The 20009-nt window shown below is 44.4% G+C and overlaps 1 protein-coding gene across 1 annotated transcript; it reads right to left on the minus strand.

The window, feature by feature from the left end:
• Positions 1-725: 725 nt before the first annotated feature.
• Positions 726-5554, minus strand: LOC121625636 (serine/threonine-protein kinase pim-3). Its single transcript, XM_041963800.1, has 6 exons — positions 5080-5554; positions 4706-4815; positions 4491-4541; positions 3995-4358; positions 2966-3142; positions 726-2525 (listed from the first exon to the last, which is right to left on the minus strand). The coding sequence occupies exons 1-6, from the start codon at positions 5165-5167 to the stop codon at positions 2323-2325; spliced, it is 993 nt and encodes a 330-aa protein (XP_041819734.1). The 5' UTR covers positions 5168-5554; the 3' UTR covers positions 726-2322.
• Between the last annotated feature and the right edge of the window lie 14455 nt (positions 5555-20009).

Consider the following 20009-nt stretch of genomic DNA (forward strand, 5'->3'; position numbering starts at 1 on the left):
ATTCGGTTTCAGCTTTAATCAGTGGGACAGGTGAGCGCTAATGACACTGACTCACCAGAGGGGGCAGCACCTCCCCAGAAAAAACACACTTTCCCACTCTTGCTTCCTGGAAACCCCTCACACACACACATGCTGCACACACACACCCCGTCATCAGCCTCTGATAGCCTTTCAGATCCAAGGTAGGTAGGCAAGCAGGAGGCAAAACATGGCAAAGTGATGGTTATATTTTAGAGGCTCTGCTTGCGTGTATGTGTGTGTGATGACGATGCATATCATCCCCACTCCTCTCTCTCTCGTTTTCTCTGTCATGCCAGCGTCAGTCCCTCTGCTGCCCTCAGCTTTGAAGACACATCTGTCTCTTATTAGCCCCGTGGTCGCTGCAGGTTGTCATCCAGCTAATGGGTCCTGTGATGTTTCTCCTCAGCCACGGCATCAGTCGTGTCACGTGTAACAATGTTGCTATTATTACTATAGGCAGTGGAAATGAAGCACATGCTACGCTGGATGTGTATATTAGCCTCCCGAGGGAGTGCTGTCAAGTAGATGAAGAATATTGGCTGGGGGTGTCATTAGCGTGTGTGTAAGGCGGTGAGGCTTTCTCATGCAATATTTGTTAAATCTGAGGTAAGCATGTTATTTTGTTGCTTTTCCAAAATGAATGTTATGGATCATGCAACTGCAACACATGTTCAAAATGATCAGGACAACACATTTGTTTCTGTACATAAAAATGGGAGTTTAATTGAAACTTTTGTATCAAAAAATAGCAATATCCATCCTTCACAGCCACAAGTCACACAGCTAAACTGAAAGGTCTCCATTATGAGGCTATGTGACAACTATGAAAGCCATTCCACCCGTTGTTTAGCTTTCCATAGAACTCAAATTAATCTTGACAGTACAGAAACCAGATGGATTTCTCTGATACTTAACCATTCAACATTACCAACAGACTTTTTTAAAGTAGTTAAATAACATTCAAATGCTCTTTTCAAATTTAAGTAAACTTGTTTTATTCTGCTTTACATTGACAACTGCTTCAGTGCATCCTCCACATCTCAAAAAAAAAAAACCTCGAAATGTAAAAATAAGTTATAGGAATGCAAACCAAAGACCAAGAAGGATATGCAAATTTTTAGGGGGGAGGGGGCTTTTAAGCATAGACAATAAATAAATAAATAACCACAGAGTGTGGAATGTCTACATGTTTACAAATAAATTAAAAGCAAATGGGGAGGGAAAAAAAGTACACGCAAAAAGAGAAAAAAAAAACACGCTGTACAATATTTGTTGAAAAAATACATAATTGAGTCCATGAATATTGCATTGATTGTGCATTTCACACCCCAAACCCTGAGGGAGGCCAGGGGCGGGGGCTATGTAGTGTCAAGCAGTGAGATGGCGGGAGGCAAAAAGAAAAGATACGTCAAGAGGGCCACACACCCCGCAACAGGCATGGGGGAAGGAGAGGGAGAAAAAGGTGGGGGTGGGGGGAGGTGTGTGTGTTGACATTTTGTAGACATTCAGAAAAGACAGGATCCAGTTTCCAAACACCTGTTCAGGCTATAGAGTGAGTGAGCAGCGTTAAAGAGAGCGACACAGAGTTGAGTCGAGTGTTTTTCAAGTATTCCATTGTCAGGAAGAGCCCCCACCTCCTTCTCTCCGATCTAATGCTATCTTAGCCTCTTGGCTGGAGGCTGGTTGTCTTACAGTAATGGAGAGGAGGGGAGGACAAAGACAGCCTGAGCCCCCCTTCCCATCACAGCACAGGCAACTTAGCCATCGGGCCGCGGGCAAATCCAAAAAACAGAGTTGTTGACGAAAGCCCCCAGAAAAGCAGCTTTCCAAAAAAAGGCACTACAAAATCAAAATTAAAACATTTAAATAAAAAGGTTTTCTCCAAGCTCTATGAGAGCAGCCATGTCTGAATAGGAGGGCCTTGCCAGCTGCATATACCAGCCTAGTAACAAAATGAGTGAAATAAAGTTAAAAGGGAGGGGAGGGGGGGAAATAAATAGTGCTGGTAAGACCGCCCAAACAGAAAAATGTTCCCCATCAGGAAACAAGTATACTCAACTGAAGGAAAAAAAGAGGGGATGGGGGGAAAGTAAGATAAGGAAGAACAAATGGTAATAAATTAGAAATTCCCTACAAAAGAGGAAAATTAAAGTACATTTTTCTAGCTGGACCAGCTGAGTGAAGCGCCCAGCCACTGATGGGCCAGTCGGGCTACAGGCTGCTGGCCTTGAGTCCATATCACTCCCTCCATCCAAACCCCTTCTTTCCCCAGAAAGTCTTTTCAGTCTATCAGAGCCGTCCTCAGAGACTCTCCTTGCTTGAGCTTGTGCTTGATGAAGAGTCTGTGTCAATGGTTCTGAGGCGGATGTCGCCGGCGACCGGCTCCTCCGTTGACTTGGGCGACTCTGTCGTCGCCCTCATCCAGGGATGGTCGCAAATCTGCTCCAGGGTGGGCCGGTCTGAGGGCCTCAGGGCCAGGCACCATTTGATCAGCTGCTGGCACTCTGGAGGAGGAGACAGAAACAACACTGAGGATAAGAGGCTTTGGACTCAAAGAGAGAAATGACAAAGTGGGTTTTGTCTCTATTGTATGTGGCTGCACTGCATATGACTCAGTTTGTATGGATCGATCTTAGTGTGTAGGCAGCACAGACAGCCAATAGAGTGAGAGCACACATCCTTTTATTGAGTTACCTCTCTAGGGTAACCAGGGCTGTTACACAAAGTGCACTGACAGAATGTCAACTTTAGTTACTGTTGATGAATCTGAATCAGTCATTTCAGCAGGTGATCCATTGTGATTGAGAGGTATTATTATTGCATTTGATGTAAACTGACTCATACTAGTCGAACTGGGATGTGGATTTGGGGCTGTACCAGTTACTGTGGATAGAGGGCATCAGAGTCAACTCATGTGTTTGGTGTGTTGTTGTGGTTGTCTTACCAGCTGAAATCCTCCTCCTGAAGTACAGTCTGCCCCTGAGGATCTCCTCGTCCTGCTCAAAGGGGATGTCTCCGCACACCATGTCATACAGCAGCACGCCTAGTGACCACACCGTCGCCGAGCGCCCGTGGTATCTATGGAAGCGGATCCACTCTGGTGGGCTGTACACTCTCGTACCTGAATTTCAACAACGACAGAGAAAAGGAGGGGGTGAGTGAGTTGTGAAACATGGCGTGAAGCATCTGTTTATAAAAAGGTGAACAAGAATATAAAGAGCATCAGTGTTCAAAAAATGAGAACAGCAAGGAGACTGAATAAAAAAAGAAAAGAAAATTAATGTCTGTGTGTAAAATGGCTGAGTCATGGTAGAAATGCTTTCCATCTCCCTTTAGCCACAAAACACAAACTGGGTGACCTGCCTGCGCCTCCTCCCTCCTTTCTTTTCCTCCCCCCTCCCTCCTGGAAGGAGGAACTTGGATACCAAACAAAAAAAAAAAGAAAAAAAAAAAGGGCAATGTGAGCCCATCACGTGAACCGCCGACTCGGGTTTCACAACAAACAGATGTTACGTGGCACTGACCTAATACCCACAAACTGCGACTGTGAGTCAAGCTTTACTAATAAAATAACAACCGGAAACATAAAAGCACGCTCTATCTCACAAGACGGGGATGTATCGGAGATAAAAACAGCCGCCAGTAGGATTAATTAACACTGAGTCATATCTGTGAAGCCATAACGTGCGCGTGATGCATCCTGCTCCAAACACTGCGCTTCATTTAACATTTACATCCGGAATAACGATAAGGCGCGAGACCCTGGGCTCGGAAAACCCTCGACCAAAAACAGACCACTGCGTCACAGGCTCGCGAACGCCTCCATATCTGAATATAGCTCAGCGGAGCATCAAGGGCAAATACAACCCAGCCCACACGGATATGTATTCAGAAAAACAAATTACACATCCAGCATTGTAACAACTCATAACAGCGATCGATGTCGCACGAGGGGGTGGCAACGGCTGCTTACCATCGAAATCGGTGTAGACTGTGTCCTTGAGAATCGCCCCTGAGCCAAAGTCGATAAGCTTGAGCTCCCCGGTGCGTAGATCCACAAGCAGGTTTTCATCTTTGATGTCCCTGTGTACTACGCCGCAGCTGTAGCAGTGTCTGACCGCCTCCAAAACCTGGCGGAAAAAGCCCCGAGCCGTGTCCTCGTCCAGGGCGCCCTTCTCGGTGATGAAGTCGAAAAGGTCCTTGACGAGCTCCGGCCTCTCCATGACGATCAGCCAGCCGTCCGCCCGCTCGTAATAGTCCAGCAATTTGATAACTCCGCGAAAAGACGAGCTGACCTTCTTCAGCAGCAGGATCTCCAAAGGCACCATAGCTCCGTTCTGTAACAAATACAGGCAGAATATATTCAGTATGATAGGCTAACGCACGACATTAACACCACAACACCCCCACCCAGCAGCAGGCAGGGGGAACCAAAACAAACCGCACACAGATCGGGGATGACTACTTACAATTGTGCCCCACTCGGTCACCCTCTCCTTCGCAACATGTTTCACAGCAACCTGAATAAAAACAGCAAAGAGGGGGGAAACACATAAACAAATGCTTCAAATATTGCGAGGAAGGCGCATTGTATTTTCCCGGTGGCGAAATGAGGACGCCCGGCTTTGATGGCGGGCACATGCAAGATCAAAACATAGACCCCGATCCCCGTCCACAGCCTTACCGGTGCGCCATCAGAGATCCGGCTGCCGGCGTACACAGTCCCAAATCCTCCGCTGCCCAGCACGGATCCCACTTGGTAAACCTTTTCGAAGGGCTCCTTTTCCACTTTGACTGCGAACAAGAATGGAAAAAGTGTTAACGTAAGCGCACCATTTCCACAACAAACCGCCGCTTAGCGCGAGGTCAAGTTGTTAGCTTTCGTTTACTAGCTCGTCAGCTTTACGAGCCGGTCAGCTGCAACAGTAGTAACGTTAGCTTGCGCTAAATTAATAAAGCGGAGTAAAAGCAGTTAGGCTGGCTAAACCGCGGCTATGTTGTTATATCAAATCCAATATAAATGTGGTGAAAAGTAAACGTCCACTAACGGTAACCTACCCGGCTGGAGCTGTATTTTCACTGGTAGATGGTCCATACTTGAAGGATTGCAAATATGTGAAAATGAACCAAACTTTGACAGCAACATATTCACACTGAAAAGCCGGCGTAGACGATTCCTATCCACCCGATGAGAGTCACAAGAGCGAAGGCAGTCAGAGAAGTGAAGTCAGGCGCAGTATAAATGGTGGTGCAGACCGTCTTGGCTGCTAGCGAATAACGTATCCAGTCCAGCAGTGCGCCAACTCCGCCGCACCGCGCCCGTCAAAGTCGTGTCACGACCGTGAAGTCGTACACCGTTTCCCGAAAACCGGCATGAAATCTTGCGTCTGTGTCTCGACTCAAGCGCAACAGGCGAAAAACAGTCCTCTTAAGCGATTAAAAAAAAACACAACACTCCGATGCGTATAACAGTCGTATCGACAGCAGAGTGCGTTTAAATACCCTCCGCAGTGTGTTGATATCCTGAAGAGTGGCCGCTGTATGAGCTTTGGCGCGGTCTACACAAGCCAATATTTTGACGCGCAGTAGGATGGCGATATCCCTCCGCCACCAATACAAGTCGACACGTTCGCTCAATTCCAGCGTCAATTCGTCACTTTTTACAAGATACACTTTCAACTTAAACTACCGGACGCTAATTGTAATTTTGGTCAACTTTAACTCGAAAATAGTATAGAAATAGTCATTTTCGCTGCGCACTACTTTCTCATAGTACGAGACGCCCAAGAATCCCTTGTCTGGAAGCTTTGCGCTGTGTTCACTATCGACTCGGAGGCGACGACCAATTAGATGTCGTATATAAATACTGTGTTTCGTATCTGGACCAATCAAGAAAAAGTTATTATAATAAAGCAGGCATTTGAGCGCACGTGGCGGCAATTCTGAGACGTCCTCTCCCCTCCCTTTTCCTCTGCAGCTCTGCAGTGAGAGACGGACAAAGTTTATGGTTGGTGGGGAAAGTCTGGTTTATAGTGTAATTCACCACAAACTACTGATTACAACTTTCAACTTGTTCTCAGCTATGGAGTGTGTGCCGAAAGCTACTGCTGTTATTTGTTTACCTATTGTTTACCTTAGAGTATGCTTCCTTCCAGAATGCGCAACACTTAATGGGCAGTTTGACTGTTATTATTGTCGTACACTAAAGATCACTACTTATTTCAAGATCTAGAAAATTACAGTATGTGCATACAAAGGAGATGACAGTTAATTATATATTTGTATTTAACCTTTGCCGTATTTAACTAAGAAACTCTCATGGAGATGAAAAATATCTTAATAACAATAAGTTACAAACAACATTTAACAAACAAACATCATAATCAGAATTAAAAATGTCATACTTTTAAAAATCATAACTAAAACTATCATATAAATATTGCACATATAGCTAAATTAAACCAATCTAAAACAATAGTGTAATCAGATAAGCACATCAGCAGCCACAACAACACACAGCATGTAGCTGCACGTGCATCAACTGTTCAAGGATGACACTTCTAAAGGCTACATCACACACAGGCAGTATTTGAAGGATGATACATTATAATGACACATGAGAACACTATGTCATGCAGAGACACCAGTGTGAAAACAAAATAGCTCTGCATCACGATAACAAGAGCAGCCCATGAAAACACAATCAGGTTTGTGGGGCCAGCTGTCCCATTTCAGAAGGTAAACTTTCCAGTTTTACTGCTACACATCTGACATGACCTTGGCTCTCGGTGAACTTTCCACTTTTTATCTTCTGCTACCTCTGATAACCTGTGTGTGTGTGTGTGTGTGTGTGTGTGTGTGTGTGTGTGTACGTCTGTGTGTGACCACTAACCAAACAGAAGCATCAGAGAGTTCCAGGGAACCTTATCTTGCTATAGGCCTGCCGACTGCAAAGTTATGTAAATGTGCACACACACTCAAACACACAGAGTCTGCATATGAGAGCAGGGTAATAGCCTGTGGGCTAACCTGCAGTGATGCTCTGTATTCACCGTATGATAATTTACACAGCTTCATGCTTCGAGTCCAATGTCACTCGTATACTGCTATCAAGACATTTGTGCACAGCTTTATGATATATATATATTTTTACCATATATATATACATTGAAAAAGTAACAAAGCTGTGTGTTCTATTAAAGAAAATGTGTCAAGAGGACACATTCATTCTCTGAGACATGCCCTATTTGCATTTTAAGGGATATTCTACTATGTGCATGCAGATTGTGTTTGGTATGGAAGAACCTCAAGGGTTGATTTGCGTTTATCTTACAAAACATTTGCATAAATGACAAAGAGTTCAATGGTTTACTGGATTATGCTGCAAATAAATTGCGTTAGCAACAGCCTGTATTCCCTGCAGAAAAACCTTCCACCTCTCCTGCATGATCATTGTGTGGTCATGGGTCTGTTTTTAGAGGCGCTGGGGCTCTGACCCACACAGTTGTTATTAGTAATCGCCTAATAATACTGTAGATCTTTGAAGTGAAGCTTTGTTTTTAATGTTCTTGTTCTCTGAAGTTCATTCAAACGCCAAATCTCTCACGTCTTTCCACTCAAAGCTTGCCAGCATTTCCATGCGTTTCCTCCCACAGTTCAAACAGATCTACTCAGGTGAACTGGGAATACTAAATTGCTCGCAGTCATGTGCTTGACTGAGCTTTTATGTCTGTGGCTCCCACTCAAAAACTCTCCTCACTTGCACTTTTGTGTGTCGTGTCGTGTCACATGAAGCCGAGCTCGCAGCTGAGGCGGTCGCTCTGCATTGCGGCGACAGATATTAGAAATGGTATGTACTGCGCTGCTGGAGCAGATGCAACAGGTGTTCCATAATAACGCCGGGGGAGCCCTCAGTATGGTGTGTCCTACATGCAAGTGTGCAAGTGGAGGTGGAGTGGATAGGGTGAAGGTACAGCAGCTGGAATGATATTGAGTGTCAGCCCTGTGATGGATTGGTGTCCTGTCCTGGGTGTTAACTGCCTTTCAGCCGCTGCATGCTGGGGACAGGCTCCAGCAATCACATGACCCTGGAGGTAAAAAAGATCTGTATGTGTAAGATGGATAAAAATAAGAATAACCATGAGGTGCCTCCAGAACAACTACTGTTGCTGCTGTGACTAACTGGAACATTATAGTGCAGGTTGACTTAATTAATAATGCATCTAACACAGTATGGATCTCCCAGTCCTATCATCTGGAACATTGTAGTGTGTTATGTATAAATAAATCCAGGTTTTTACCAGTTTTTCCCTGAACGAGGACCAGTCAGGCTATGAAGTATTCATGAATGTAATCATTTTTTTTTCTCTCTTGGTGGTGTGAACCAGTTGAGTAGCAAGCGAGGCAGTCAGGCGGTTGGCCAACCAGGCGTGCTGACAGCAGAAGCACAGACAGCTGTTTCGTGTGTGGCTTCGTATGAACGCGTGCTATGCAGTTCTTCACAGCTCTCATGGGAAATCATCATCAGGGCTTTTATTTATGTTCACCGATCCTTTGAGCCATGGGTGCAGAGGAAGCGACGGAGGGAGGGAGCAGGGAGAGCAAAAGAAAAATGGCCTGTGGCCCACTGATGAGCTGTCACTGTCCGCCATCCTCTCGCTCTGTCCTCTGTTTCTTCTTCTTTGCTCTGTCTCTCTTCTCCTCCGCGTGCCTGGGATGCCTCCCATTTTCCTTTGCTCTAATTACTGCCTTAGCAAACTGTGTCAGCGAGCCGAAATAGTTTTGATGAGGGGTCCGGCTGTGTTTGCATCTGTAATTTGATGGGTTTCATTGGGGACATATAAAACCAGACACACCAGAGGGTACGTGGCCACATCAGAGCCTCGGGGTCGGCAGGGGTTATTTTTAGCCCCATCACGCTAGTCCGGTGGCAGCCACATCATTTTGGTAAGCCGCCGATTGAAATCGATCCAGCTTGGCTGAGCTGGTGCTCCCTGCCAGGGAAATCTGAGGGCCTGAATTTGTCATGCATTGTGCTGGGGTTAGATTCCTCAACATGTGTGCAGGATTTACATGTATTTTGATCCACTACAAGATGGCGGCGCACACAGACGCAGCGTGCTCCGAATCGTGTTTTGTAGTTGTTTTTCCTGTTTGAGAGATTCAGCCCCCGGTGCAGCAAACTTCTTCTACGGTCTGGAAGAACGTCTTCATATCAGAACAAAGCCCCAATTTCAGTCACTCTCATCAGATGACAGAAGAGATAGCAAGAACATCAGGGTCTTCATGGAGTAACAAACCAAGAGGCAGGCGTCAAACACGGTGGCGAGAACGAGCACAGAAGCGAGGATGCTGGTCCGGTATCCTAGCAAGGCTAATGAGGGCCCCTCAGAGACCACCGCTACCCATCTTCTTCATTGCCAATGACAGGTCGCTCTCCAACAAAATGGATTAGCTGAGGCTAGGTTTATCATCGCGGACACACATTCGGGACAGCTGCTGCTGCTGATTGCTACTGAAACTTGGCTAAATCCAAGATTCCCAGCACGCAGCTATCGAGCTAACAGGCCTCTCAACTCACCACAGCGACGGAAACTAAAGCTAGACTCAAAGTAGATTAAAAAGACTAAGAGCATGCAATAAAACAGAATCAAATCTTACACCATAAATACAATCAAATAAGCAAATCAAATAAATAATTTCTGTAAACCATTCTTAATCAAATGGTAAGCATGTGAGAGTATGTGCAGGTGCAAGACCATGAAGTGCTTTAAAAACAAGTAAAAGAAAATAAAGACCAGTCTGGAAACTGACATGCAGCCAATGGAAGGACAAGCAGGTGTGTTATCTCCTTCTGGTTCTTGTAAGCACTCGAGCCGCACAGGTCTGAATCAGCTGCAGCCGACTTATAACTCTTTCAGGTAGACAAGTTAGGAGAGCATCAGGATCGTCCAGCCTGCTCGATATAAAAGCGCGCATCAGTCCAGGACAGGTTAAGGCTATTAGTCATGTGTGCTGCATGCCGGCCAGGTCTCTATATGGATTACTGTCTGGACTCAGCATTATGTAACAATGTCAGGTCCTTAGTCAGCCTCATAATCTGGCAGCCACATTGCATAACTGTTCGTTAGCTCTTTCTACACCTTCACTTTCACACTTCTTTTATGGCCCTTTGTGTGTTTGTGTGCACAACCAGCCAGCCAGGAAGTGAAAAGAAGACAGCGAGGAGCGAAACATGCTTGTATATGCGTATTATCTTAGCAGCGCTTATCAATTTCTGGACACACATGGCACGAGTTGAAGTGGCTCACCGTTGTTGTTTTGTTTGTTTTTTCCACCTAATTTTATTTGGAACAAAGAGAGATCGAACAGGAAGTGGTGCTCAGCTCGTGTTTATTCTTCTTAATGTGAAATACACGGCATATGTGCCAGCTCACTGATGCACTCAGTGAGACTATGATTGGCAATTAAGGCCTAAAGCTCCAGGACTTCAGCTTCTTGCACACACACACATGTTAACCCAGTGAACACATGAAGCCATCCACACACACACACACACACACACACACATATGCACATACACTCTGCTCTGCAAAGATGCTTCTTTCATATCGTTGCTTTTCATCATGAAAACGTTCGTATTAGCCTCATTGGTATCTGAGCTCTCTATCTTCTGCGTGCACAGGCACATAGTGTGCATGTGTGTGCGCTAAAGTGTTTACATAAATACAGCAGGAGGGGACGGAACAGGCCGCGGGGCTAGTGTAGGAGACTTCATAAAAACAAATCCCATTTGATCATTTGGATAGGAACAAGCTTTTATTGCGTCAGTTAAGGTTTTGGGTTCGGGCTGGCCTGATACCATGTAAAAACACTGGCAAGCTGCCCGACTCACAACTGAGGCAGTAAAACATTTTGCAGTAGGAAAGATTAACACAGTTTTGATTGAAAAATTCAAAACAGGTGCTTTATTTTCACTGCTTTCCCACTAATGGGGGTCTCCTTCGGTGACCATATGGATGCAATTTAGCGATCAAAGCTAAGTTGCAAGTTTTACTTCACAGTTGACATAAATGGTTTACATTCCAAATGGAGTTTTCACCTCTTATCCTTATCAAAAAATGTATTTACCAGTCAACAATCGCTTTGGAAGACTTTTGGTCAAACAGTTTTAGACATCTCCCCCCCGAGCAGCCGCTTTGGTTAATCCTCAACGGCAGAGCCGGCGCATATACCGTCCTCATAGTGTACACATGAAAGTTTCAGCTAAGTGCTCCACTTCCCTCCACTTGATCCATTTAACTGCCCATCCCTGTCTTAAGAGGATACTGAGGCCAAAGCCTTAAATCCCCCAGGCCCACGACCCCAGGAGGGGAGGGGCAGCAGGGCCAGAGATGGTCCAGGGAGCTCTGATTGTACCCTGCATGTCCTAATCGTAGCAGCCAGTTACTTTTCCACTCTAATGAGATGAATTCAGGTAAAGGCCATTATCCTTTTACTGATTTCCCATGTTTGAATATGCACCAATCACAAAGGACAGGATGTGGATGAAACAGATGAGCTGTGGTTTGTATGAAGATGAAGGTCATACAAAAGGTCCCCAGTTCAAAAACAGGCCAGCGTCCTCGAAGTTTTTGTATGTTCAGTTTAGAGTGTTTTGATGAGGACTAAATAAGAGGTTTGACCTGTGTCTGACACAGACAGAAACGCTGAAGGGCAGGACAAAAATACAAGAGGAGGACGTGGTATTATGATTAGCCACAGCATATGAACAGTGGACTTACAGTCTGTACTGTAAATAAGACTTTCTACTCACTTCATCACTTACAAATATATTACTAAATATTGTATGACAGAGTTATCTTATAAACTGTGGAAGACAAATGTATACACTGCCATAACGGGAGATTTTGGATATCTGAAGGGCTTGAAAAATCTTAAAAACACTGAATTCAGTTCCCTCCAAAAAGGTCTTTTTTTGTATGTGCACCTGGTGTGACAGTGGACAGAACCTGTTTCATCAGCAGTAGTAGTTTCGGAAGATATGAATGCGAATAAAAAATAAATTAATGTGCTTGATAAATAATTGTAGGGCTTGTAGTCCAAACTGCTTCTACATCATTCTTTGATGACTGTGAAAAGGTATTAATATTGCATTTCACGTGGTCGTACATTTAATTTAGGGAACTGATGCTTTATTTCTATTAGTACTGTTATTGTGACCTGTTAAACTCTTTCACCCTCAACCAGGGTGGTAGCTGCCATTGAGGACACTGAGGTCATGACTTGGCTGTTTTTTCTGGGAGTTTTTTGGGAGTTTTTTAGCTTGAAGGACTCATTGTTTCAGCACAGAGGGGGCTTTGAATCTGCATTTAGACATTTGTGGTGGGAAAAATAATGCTGCTGCTTTATTTTACAGGTCCAGGAATTCCAAATTTCGAGGAAGTTTTTGGTGGAAATAAGTCTGTAATCTGGTTCTAATTGTAAGGAAAACAGACGTGTTTTGAGATGGCGTTTCTAGAATTTTTTTTACATAGTAACTGAACAGCTAATCACTGCTGTAGAAATGTTGTAATGTCTTTATAATGCCTGTAGATAAATGACATTTAATCTTTAATTGTGATCTGCAAACAACTGCTTGCAGAGGAAATGATTCATTTTCTCTCTTTGAGCTTTATTTCATTAAACAACAAAGACAAGATATCAGCACCCATCAGTGAACCAACTGATCCACCCGTTATGCCACTGCACAGAGGATCCTGTCACGACAATTGGTTCCTGTCTGCCCTTTGGCCCGCGCTGCGAGTGATCTGATTGGCTGGCTGCTGTGACAGGCATTGTGCTGACTGTGTGTCTGTGAGGGCCCGGGCTCTGGCATGGGCTGCCTGGTCAGCAGTCTGTGCCCACACACGCACATTTCACCATCAGACACATTTCACCATCACACAGAAGAAAACGTGTCAACGTGCAAAGACATAAGCGTGAATACTTACACACACACACACACACACGCAGTAACTGAGCTGCTTTACACACAAACTATATGCAGCTATACAGTTCATGGTGTGTTAATGTTTCATCTTCCATCTTTGCTGCGGTCACATCATTATTAATTTAGCAGCGTGGCTAATAGCCACATGTCACCGCGGAGCTTGGACACATTGTGCAGAAACTGAACCCTCAGGAGGCCCTAATCCGTAGGTCCTGATGTTCTGACACAGTGACAATAGGAAGCAAAGCAGCTGTAGACCCCCTCACCATGACACCTATGACACCAGCACAATAAAAAGGTCTCCCCCGCCCCGCCCCTGACGCTCAAATCCTTCACACCTGAGCGCTCGCACTGAAATGAACTAAACGCTGAGCACAGAATGGAGACGGGGGTCCACGTTATCGGTTCTTCGAACTCAAATTAGGCCCGTTCAGGTTTACATGATCTGGCTAATTAAAAGGTGTAAGGTTCAGATTGTGGCCCCAGCTTTCTAAGGTTCAGCTTCGTTTGGACAATCAGGACAATTCGATTCGATCGACAGTTAGATGGTGTGTGTGCGTAGGTGTGCATGTCACGTGCAGGGACTGGTGATGTGATGCAGAAAAAACAGGAGGAAAGGCCTCAGAGAAGGCCAAGATATCCAAACACTGGATCCTACATTTCCCATAATACAAGCCGTTAGCATCTTTCATCAGGCCCCCCTTGCTTCTTAAATGCCCACACCCGTAAAACCCCACACCTCCAGTACATAAAACAACTCTCTGTCAAAACAGAGTCTCACCCAATCCGAGATGACCCTGCTGACATCCTTGTGACGTCATCAGGGTTATTTTTCAAATGCTGCCCTCAGAGCCAAAGACGCTGATGATGTGTAAGCTGATCATTGTGTGATAAACTGGTGGAGTGCCACTCCACCGACAGCATGTGAGAAACCTCAAACGTATAAAGGAACAGAAGGGGGTCCCTGCCTGTGGAAATACTTCATTTGGGTACATTGGGCTTCTGTAATGATACAGATTACCACAACGACCTGCTGCATTGAAAAGTCACAGTCCACTCTCCCCCTGTCCTTGCCAAACTACACATAAATACACACAGACACACATAAATAGGGAGGTAATGAGAATTAATCGAGAAGCGTCAGCGGTGAAATGCCTCCTAACGATGGCCCGGCTAATTGCGTGTCAATAAGCTTTGCACGTTCAGCAGTTTGAAATACAAGACTCCCGTCCTCTGCTGTAATTGGTTAGCTTTTGCGTTGTAATCACAACTTCCCCAACCGAAGCCGGTGCCTGTCAAAGATAACGCTGACTGCTTATTGAATAATTATATGCAACATGTCCAATTATGCCCTGTGAATATAATCAGCTTTTGCCTCACGTGTCAATACCGGCATGTGTAATTTCATCACCATGTGATGAGCACGCCACTGGTGAGTCTTCAAATATTTATCAGCCTGGATGATTGGTGAGCACAATATGGCAGCACTGTTTGATGATCAAAGAAAAATTACCAAATGCGTATTTATTTAACACCAATTATAACCTAATACATGTGAGCTCGATGATTAGCAAATCTTTCTACATGTCGTCAGAGGTAGAGAAATAATTATCGTGTGTCCTTCTGCAAAGGGACAGCAAGCATCAGCTACTGTAGATGTCGTGCATTTGTCTTCATATATGAAGAAACGTGGTTAAATATGGTTGATTTGGTTTGCAAATGTCCAGAACACGGCATGACATGATGCTGGCTTCTGAGAGGTTTCCCACAAGACAAGAAACTCATCCCCGTTACCTGCTGATTTTGGTCACGTGTCCCAAAATGAGGTCAAAATGAGATGGAATTTTGAATGGGAGGCGAGGAGGCGAGTAGTGGGAGGGGATGCAAAGAGAAACTGTGAAGTCAGGAGTACATATTGTCGAAGCAAATGTCACGTTAAGGCTCGCAGCGTCTCTCTCCCAAGCCCTCTGTTGAGTACATGTGACCTTTCAAAGCTATGCGCCGTCTTACGAGACAGAATATGCAAATAAATGCCCGCGCCTCTCTGCTCCTCATTCCTCAGTCTCAGATGGAACTGTAGATGGATTGTGGGTAATTATGGAGGGCTCTTGAACTGTGGGTAATTACGGCCAGGAATGCTCACAGCTGAGAGCAGAGTGAGAGACCTTGCGTTGGCATGGCAACCGCAAAGGTGTTAATTATTTTCTTCCTTAAAGGCAAGGGAGGAATCCCCTCTTCAAAGGGAAGGAACACCTGTGAGTAGAAGCCCGCCCCCCCTTCTCTTTTTATCGCCATGCTCGTTCTTCTTCTTCTTCTGCAGCTCCCTGTATTTTGCACAGCCATTTTTCCTTACCCGCCTCACCCCTTCAGTCCTCACCCCTGAACCCTTTCTTACTCTTTCTCTCTCTGTGTCTCATCTTTTGTCTATTCCCTAAGGGTCTGCTGGAGAGTGCAAACCTTACAACAACCATGTGGTACTTTTGAGCTTTTGGCTCTCAGCTGGTTCCTTTTGACCAAATAGTTCCAGAAACTGAGAAATCCCAGGAAGTGAATCCAGAAACTAAGGCCTTTTGCGCATTACTGCTTTCATTTGCACAGAATCTTAAAGCGTTGCATTGACAAGAAGGTAAAACAGCAGGGAAACATGCTATTATTTTCTCACCCACCATGGATCAGTTTCAAACAAAACAACCATAAAGATTTGGACTGTTTTGATGAAACAAAAACAAGCATTTGAGCATTAAAGATTGTCTCTCAGTAAACACGCTAACAGGAAGTGTTTTTCCAGGTTAATACGATTTCTCCGCAATTGAGGCTTGACTTAATGGGAGCAAATAAATAACCAATAAAATTAGTGAGTTATTTCCAGTAATCTGAATTGGATTTTCCTGGAACATTTGTTATCTGTACCTAAAAGCACGAAAGAGCTTCATAACATCCTGATTGTTTTTACTCCACTTGCCATCTCTAATTTGAGTGATGGGCAGAGCATGCTGGGCCGGTGCGTCCTCCCCCATTCTTCCTGCTCTTTAATTGGTTCGTCAACAGGACCCCTGCCTTTGTTTGTCCAAGACCGCAGAACACACACACACACACACACACACACACATTCGCATTCAAACATGAACATATACACACACACACCCAGCTCACACACTCCCTCTCACAAACACACCAAAACCAGTAGGGGTGTGTGAGCGCACGAACTGGGGCCAACCTTTTCCAGAGGCCTGTGTCCCTCTCGACCTGTTAGGAAACTATGATTAAGGTTATCGCAAACTTTCCACAACGGAGAACACCTTGACTTTCACGAGCTGTGTTTGTCCTTCATCAGCACTGTTGGTGTGTAAATAGTCCCCAACTCACAGTTCTCCGTCCAGTTTTCCACGTCAAAGCACCCACTGCCAATAGTCCCACTACAGACAGTCCTTTGATCTATGAAAAGACAATAATGTCAGTATAGGCGATTAATATTGCCTTTATTATTACTTTCCATCAAGTAATTGCAGCTGTAATGGACAAAAAATGCACCCACAGATTTTGTTACCATTTAATTGACTGATTGAATCTAATATGTCCAAAAAACACACATTCTAGTATGTCTGATGGACTATATGAAAATCATTCGTTGAGGAGAAGAGATCATACAAGAGGAATGTCAGGAAAATATAAAAACTGTTGGAGAGCTTCTTGGACTGGCCGTAGCAACAACGTGAACATGGAGCCCTTAGTTTTATTTGCAATACGGCAAATTCCCGTGCTGTAGTTACTCAAAAGCCAGAGCTGCTGTTGATGTCCAGGTTCACACACTCAGTGACAGTAGTAGAATTTTGTCAAACTGCATACTTAATGAATAATCATCTCACAATGGGGGCACAATGTTAATGTCCTCCTACAACGTCAAATGTTTAAAGCGGGTTACACCTTTTATAATTCTGACTGTGTGTCTTGCTTTTTCTTTTTAGAAAAATAATAAAGTATCGCCCCGTTTCCCAGTCAAACAAGTTTCACACAAGCTCCTACAACAATGCAGCCTGGCTGTAAGCCCTGGATTTGGTCTTACCAAACCTAGTCTTAATGCACTTAGCGGTGGGGCTGCAGTGTGTTTTGACAAACATGTGGTTATTTGTACTGTAGTTCCACTCCCTTTAATCTCTTATCAGGACGCAGAATTAACCCCTGATTAAGATTAAGGCTGTGACTTTCCGCTGTTTGACCACTCCGAGGTCACCGTTTCGAGGTGACCGCCACCTCATCGATGGATGTTTCACTTCTACGTTTGATCTCTCCCTGCTGGGAACTCCGCCACATGTGACCTGGGCAGATAAACAGCAGGGCGCTGTGAGCGTCGCTTAGAACGCTAAAACTGAGCTGAACTAGGTCACACACTCACTTTAGTACAACATGTCTCATTTGTCTAAAGGAATTTTCTCCTTTCTTCAATGGGTGAAATCATTAACAGAGCATTCCTTTGATCCAGCGCCACCTGGTCAGTTTCAGGAAGTGCTTACACTGTGTGCACTCACCATCCTTTAAAAAGCACATTTGCAATGAGTTTGTGGAAAAACACTGTGGAAAAATACTTTTGCAGTTTAAATGTTGATTCTTTCTGACTGTTGGCATGCCCGCTGACATAAGACCCGACAGAAGTGAATACTGCAGTGCTGGTCAAACACACCAGTCCACTAACTTGGTACATAGCAACATAAACAGTGTATATCAGGGCGCAGATTAGCATGACAGTGTGAAAGGTCAGGAGAGGCTGGAGCTGTGCAGGCAGCCGAGTGAGGAAAATACCGTAACAAGGTTTCAGGCTGGAGGAAGTAATCGAAATAGTTGCTGACCCAAAGTGATTTGAAGCTGCAGCTGGGTTCTGCTGGCACATTGAAGCATCAACCAAACCGGTGGGAAGTAGGTGCTGATAAGTGGGAAACTGCCAGAGCCTTGGATTAGAGTGTACAGAGCTAAGGCTATCCTTTTAGCTGCTTCAGGTAATTTCTAAAAAAAAACCCAACCCACAATGAAACAGATAATATCGGTCTTAGATCAATTGTTTTATTCATTAATTTTATTTAGCTTCGCACTGAGTTTGGGAACATTTCATAATCTGACATCTTTGCTTTTTTGTTGAAATTCTTCAGCAGCTATTGGATGGATTGCAATAAGATTTGGTACAAACATATATTCAAGATAAGATAAAATAAGATAGGATAAGATAAGATCAACTTTATTAATCCCCACCTGGAGAAATTTGGATTTACAGGCAGCACCAATAAAAATAGCAAATAGCAAAGGCAATGGAAAATAAAAAATACATAATAAGAAGTTGACTATATATATGTACATTTTATACAAAATACTATAGAAAATATATTGTTGGAAAGAACTTGCACAGGGATTGAAACAAAAATTGCACATGCTTATGGATAAATCAAGTAGCGTCTATTCCACAGTAGATAAATATATATGTGTCACAGTGGAAATATAAAAATTATATGGATCGTGGCGTATGTAGGAATGTAATATTGCACTAGTTATAGCATTTCCCTGACTCTTCCTCTGGCACCAAGTCAAACTTGGAATTCATCCAATACTTCAGTTTATAATCAAATACCTGCAAAACCAACTACTTCCCATTAGCCTCACATGTACTTTGTGTTTAGTGCTAATTGGCTACCCTTAGCATGGTAGACAATATACCTGCCAAACAAGAGCATGTCATTGTGACCATGTTAGCATGCTGTTGTTTGCATTTAGCTCCAAGCTGTGCAAAGTGCTGCCATAAGGAAAAGAGCTGCCTCATTCAGAATGGCTTAAAGATTCTGAAATTAAAAATAAACTGACTCCAATCGTGGCCATTTTTTTGCAGTGTAGGTCAGACTGAACATGGCTTTGGCAGCGTCTGCTGAGAGAATCTGGAAGAGCTCTGGGTATTTTCCAATGATTGCTCAGGTGCTCTTTCAGAGGAGCTGCGTGCTTGGGTGTGGTGCTTAAGTCACCAAACACAATGTCAAACTCCACCAAACTCCAACGCTGGTAAATCCAGCTCAGCCTTCAGTGGCATTCAGAGTGAAACATTATACTGCAGCGCTGAACACTGAGACCATGTGAGCTCGCCTCAGGTACCAACACAGATGGACATCAAAGAGAAGCGCGCTGCGTGTTCTTCATGCGACAATACAAGCTTCTGTATGAGAGTGTGTGTGCATGCACTCTACAGTATGCCCATGTCCACACGCTTACACTGTATGTCCTTGCACCTGTGTGTTAGTGTCTTTTTATGAGGTCATGAGCAGGGGTGTTCTCCCCCTCAAACCAGCCCCTTTCCTCTCCTGTGCTGCCTCATGATCAAAGCCCCTGCCGTGCCACCGCTCCTTTTGATGCTCTGGCACAATAGAGCCTGTTGAGGTTTTGATTTCTTCATCCATTCATCTCCATAAAGACCAGGCCTCCCCTCCCTCCCCAGTCCAGTGGGCAAGGGGAGGGAAGAACCGTGGCGGGACCCTGGAAGTTCCCTGCCCGCAGGCCTGGTTGGGCTCTGGACAACAGGTGCTAAAGCTGAGCAGGCAAACTGCAGACAAAACTCTGGGAGCAGCAGTGACAATTTCTGCACAATCTTAGCGCACTCCTAGCACAGCTAAAACTGGATAGCACCAGGCCCTAATTTTGCGACAAACATCACGGCAACTCAGTTTCCTTCGAGATGGTTGCTGGCTCTAACTTCAAATTTAGCAAACAGCCACAACAAGAGTGGTATCGGTCTTCTCATTTAACACATGTAGGAAAGCAAATGAGCATATTGTCCCCTTTAAGTTGTAATTTTACAACTGTCTGTATGTTTTCTGCATAATATCCTGCAAAACTATGAAATCACTATTAAAGTATTAACTCTAATACCATCACTAGTAAAAAATGAACCAATATGCAACAGTGCCTCTCCATGGAACTGATCTGTGGCGTCTTTCAGCTGAAGCAGAGAAGGCTAAATCAGCAGTCA

Source organism: Chelmon rostratus, chromosome 22 (genome assembly GCF_017976325.1).
Source record: "Chelmon rostratus isolate fCheRos1 chromosome 22, fCheRos1.pri, whole genome shotgun sequence".
NCBI lineage: Eukaryota > Metazoa > Chordata > Actinopteri > Chaetodontiformes > Chaetodontidae > Chelmon > Chelmon rostratus.

Coding starts and splice junctions, on each gene's coding strand:
- LOC121625636 (XM_041963800.1), bottom strand. CDS start 5,167: ATGTTGCTGTCAAAGTTTGGTTCATTTTCACATATTTGCAATCCTTCA. Junction 4,816..5,079: donor GAAAATACAGCTCCAGCCGG/GTAGGTTACCGT, acceptor TCTTGTTCGCAG/TCAAAGTGGAAAAGGAGCCC. Junction 2,526..2,965: donor CAGGAGGAGGATTTCAGCTG/GTAAGACAACCA, acceptor CTCCTCCTCCAG/AGTGCCAGCAGCTGATCAAA.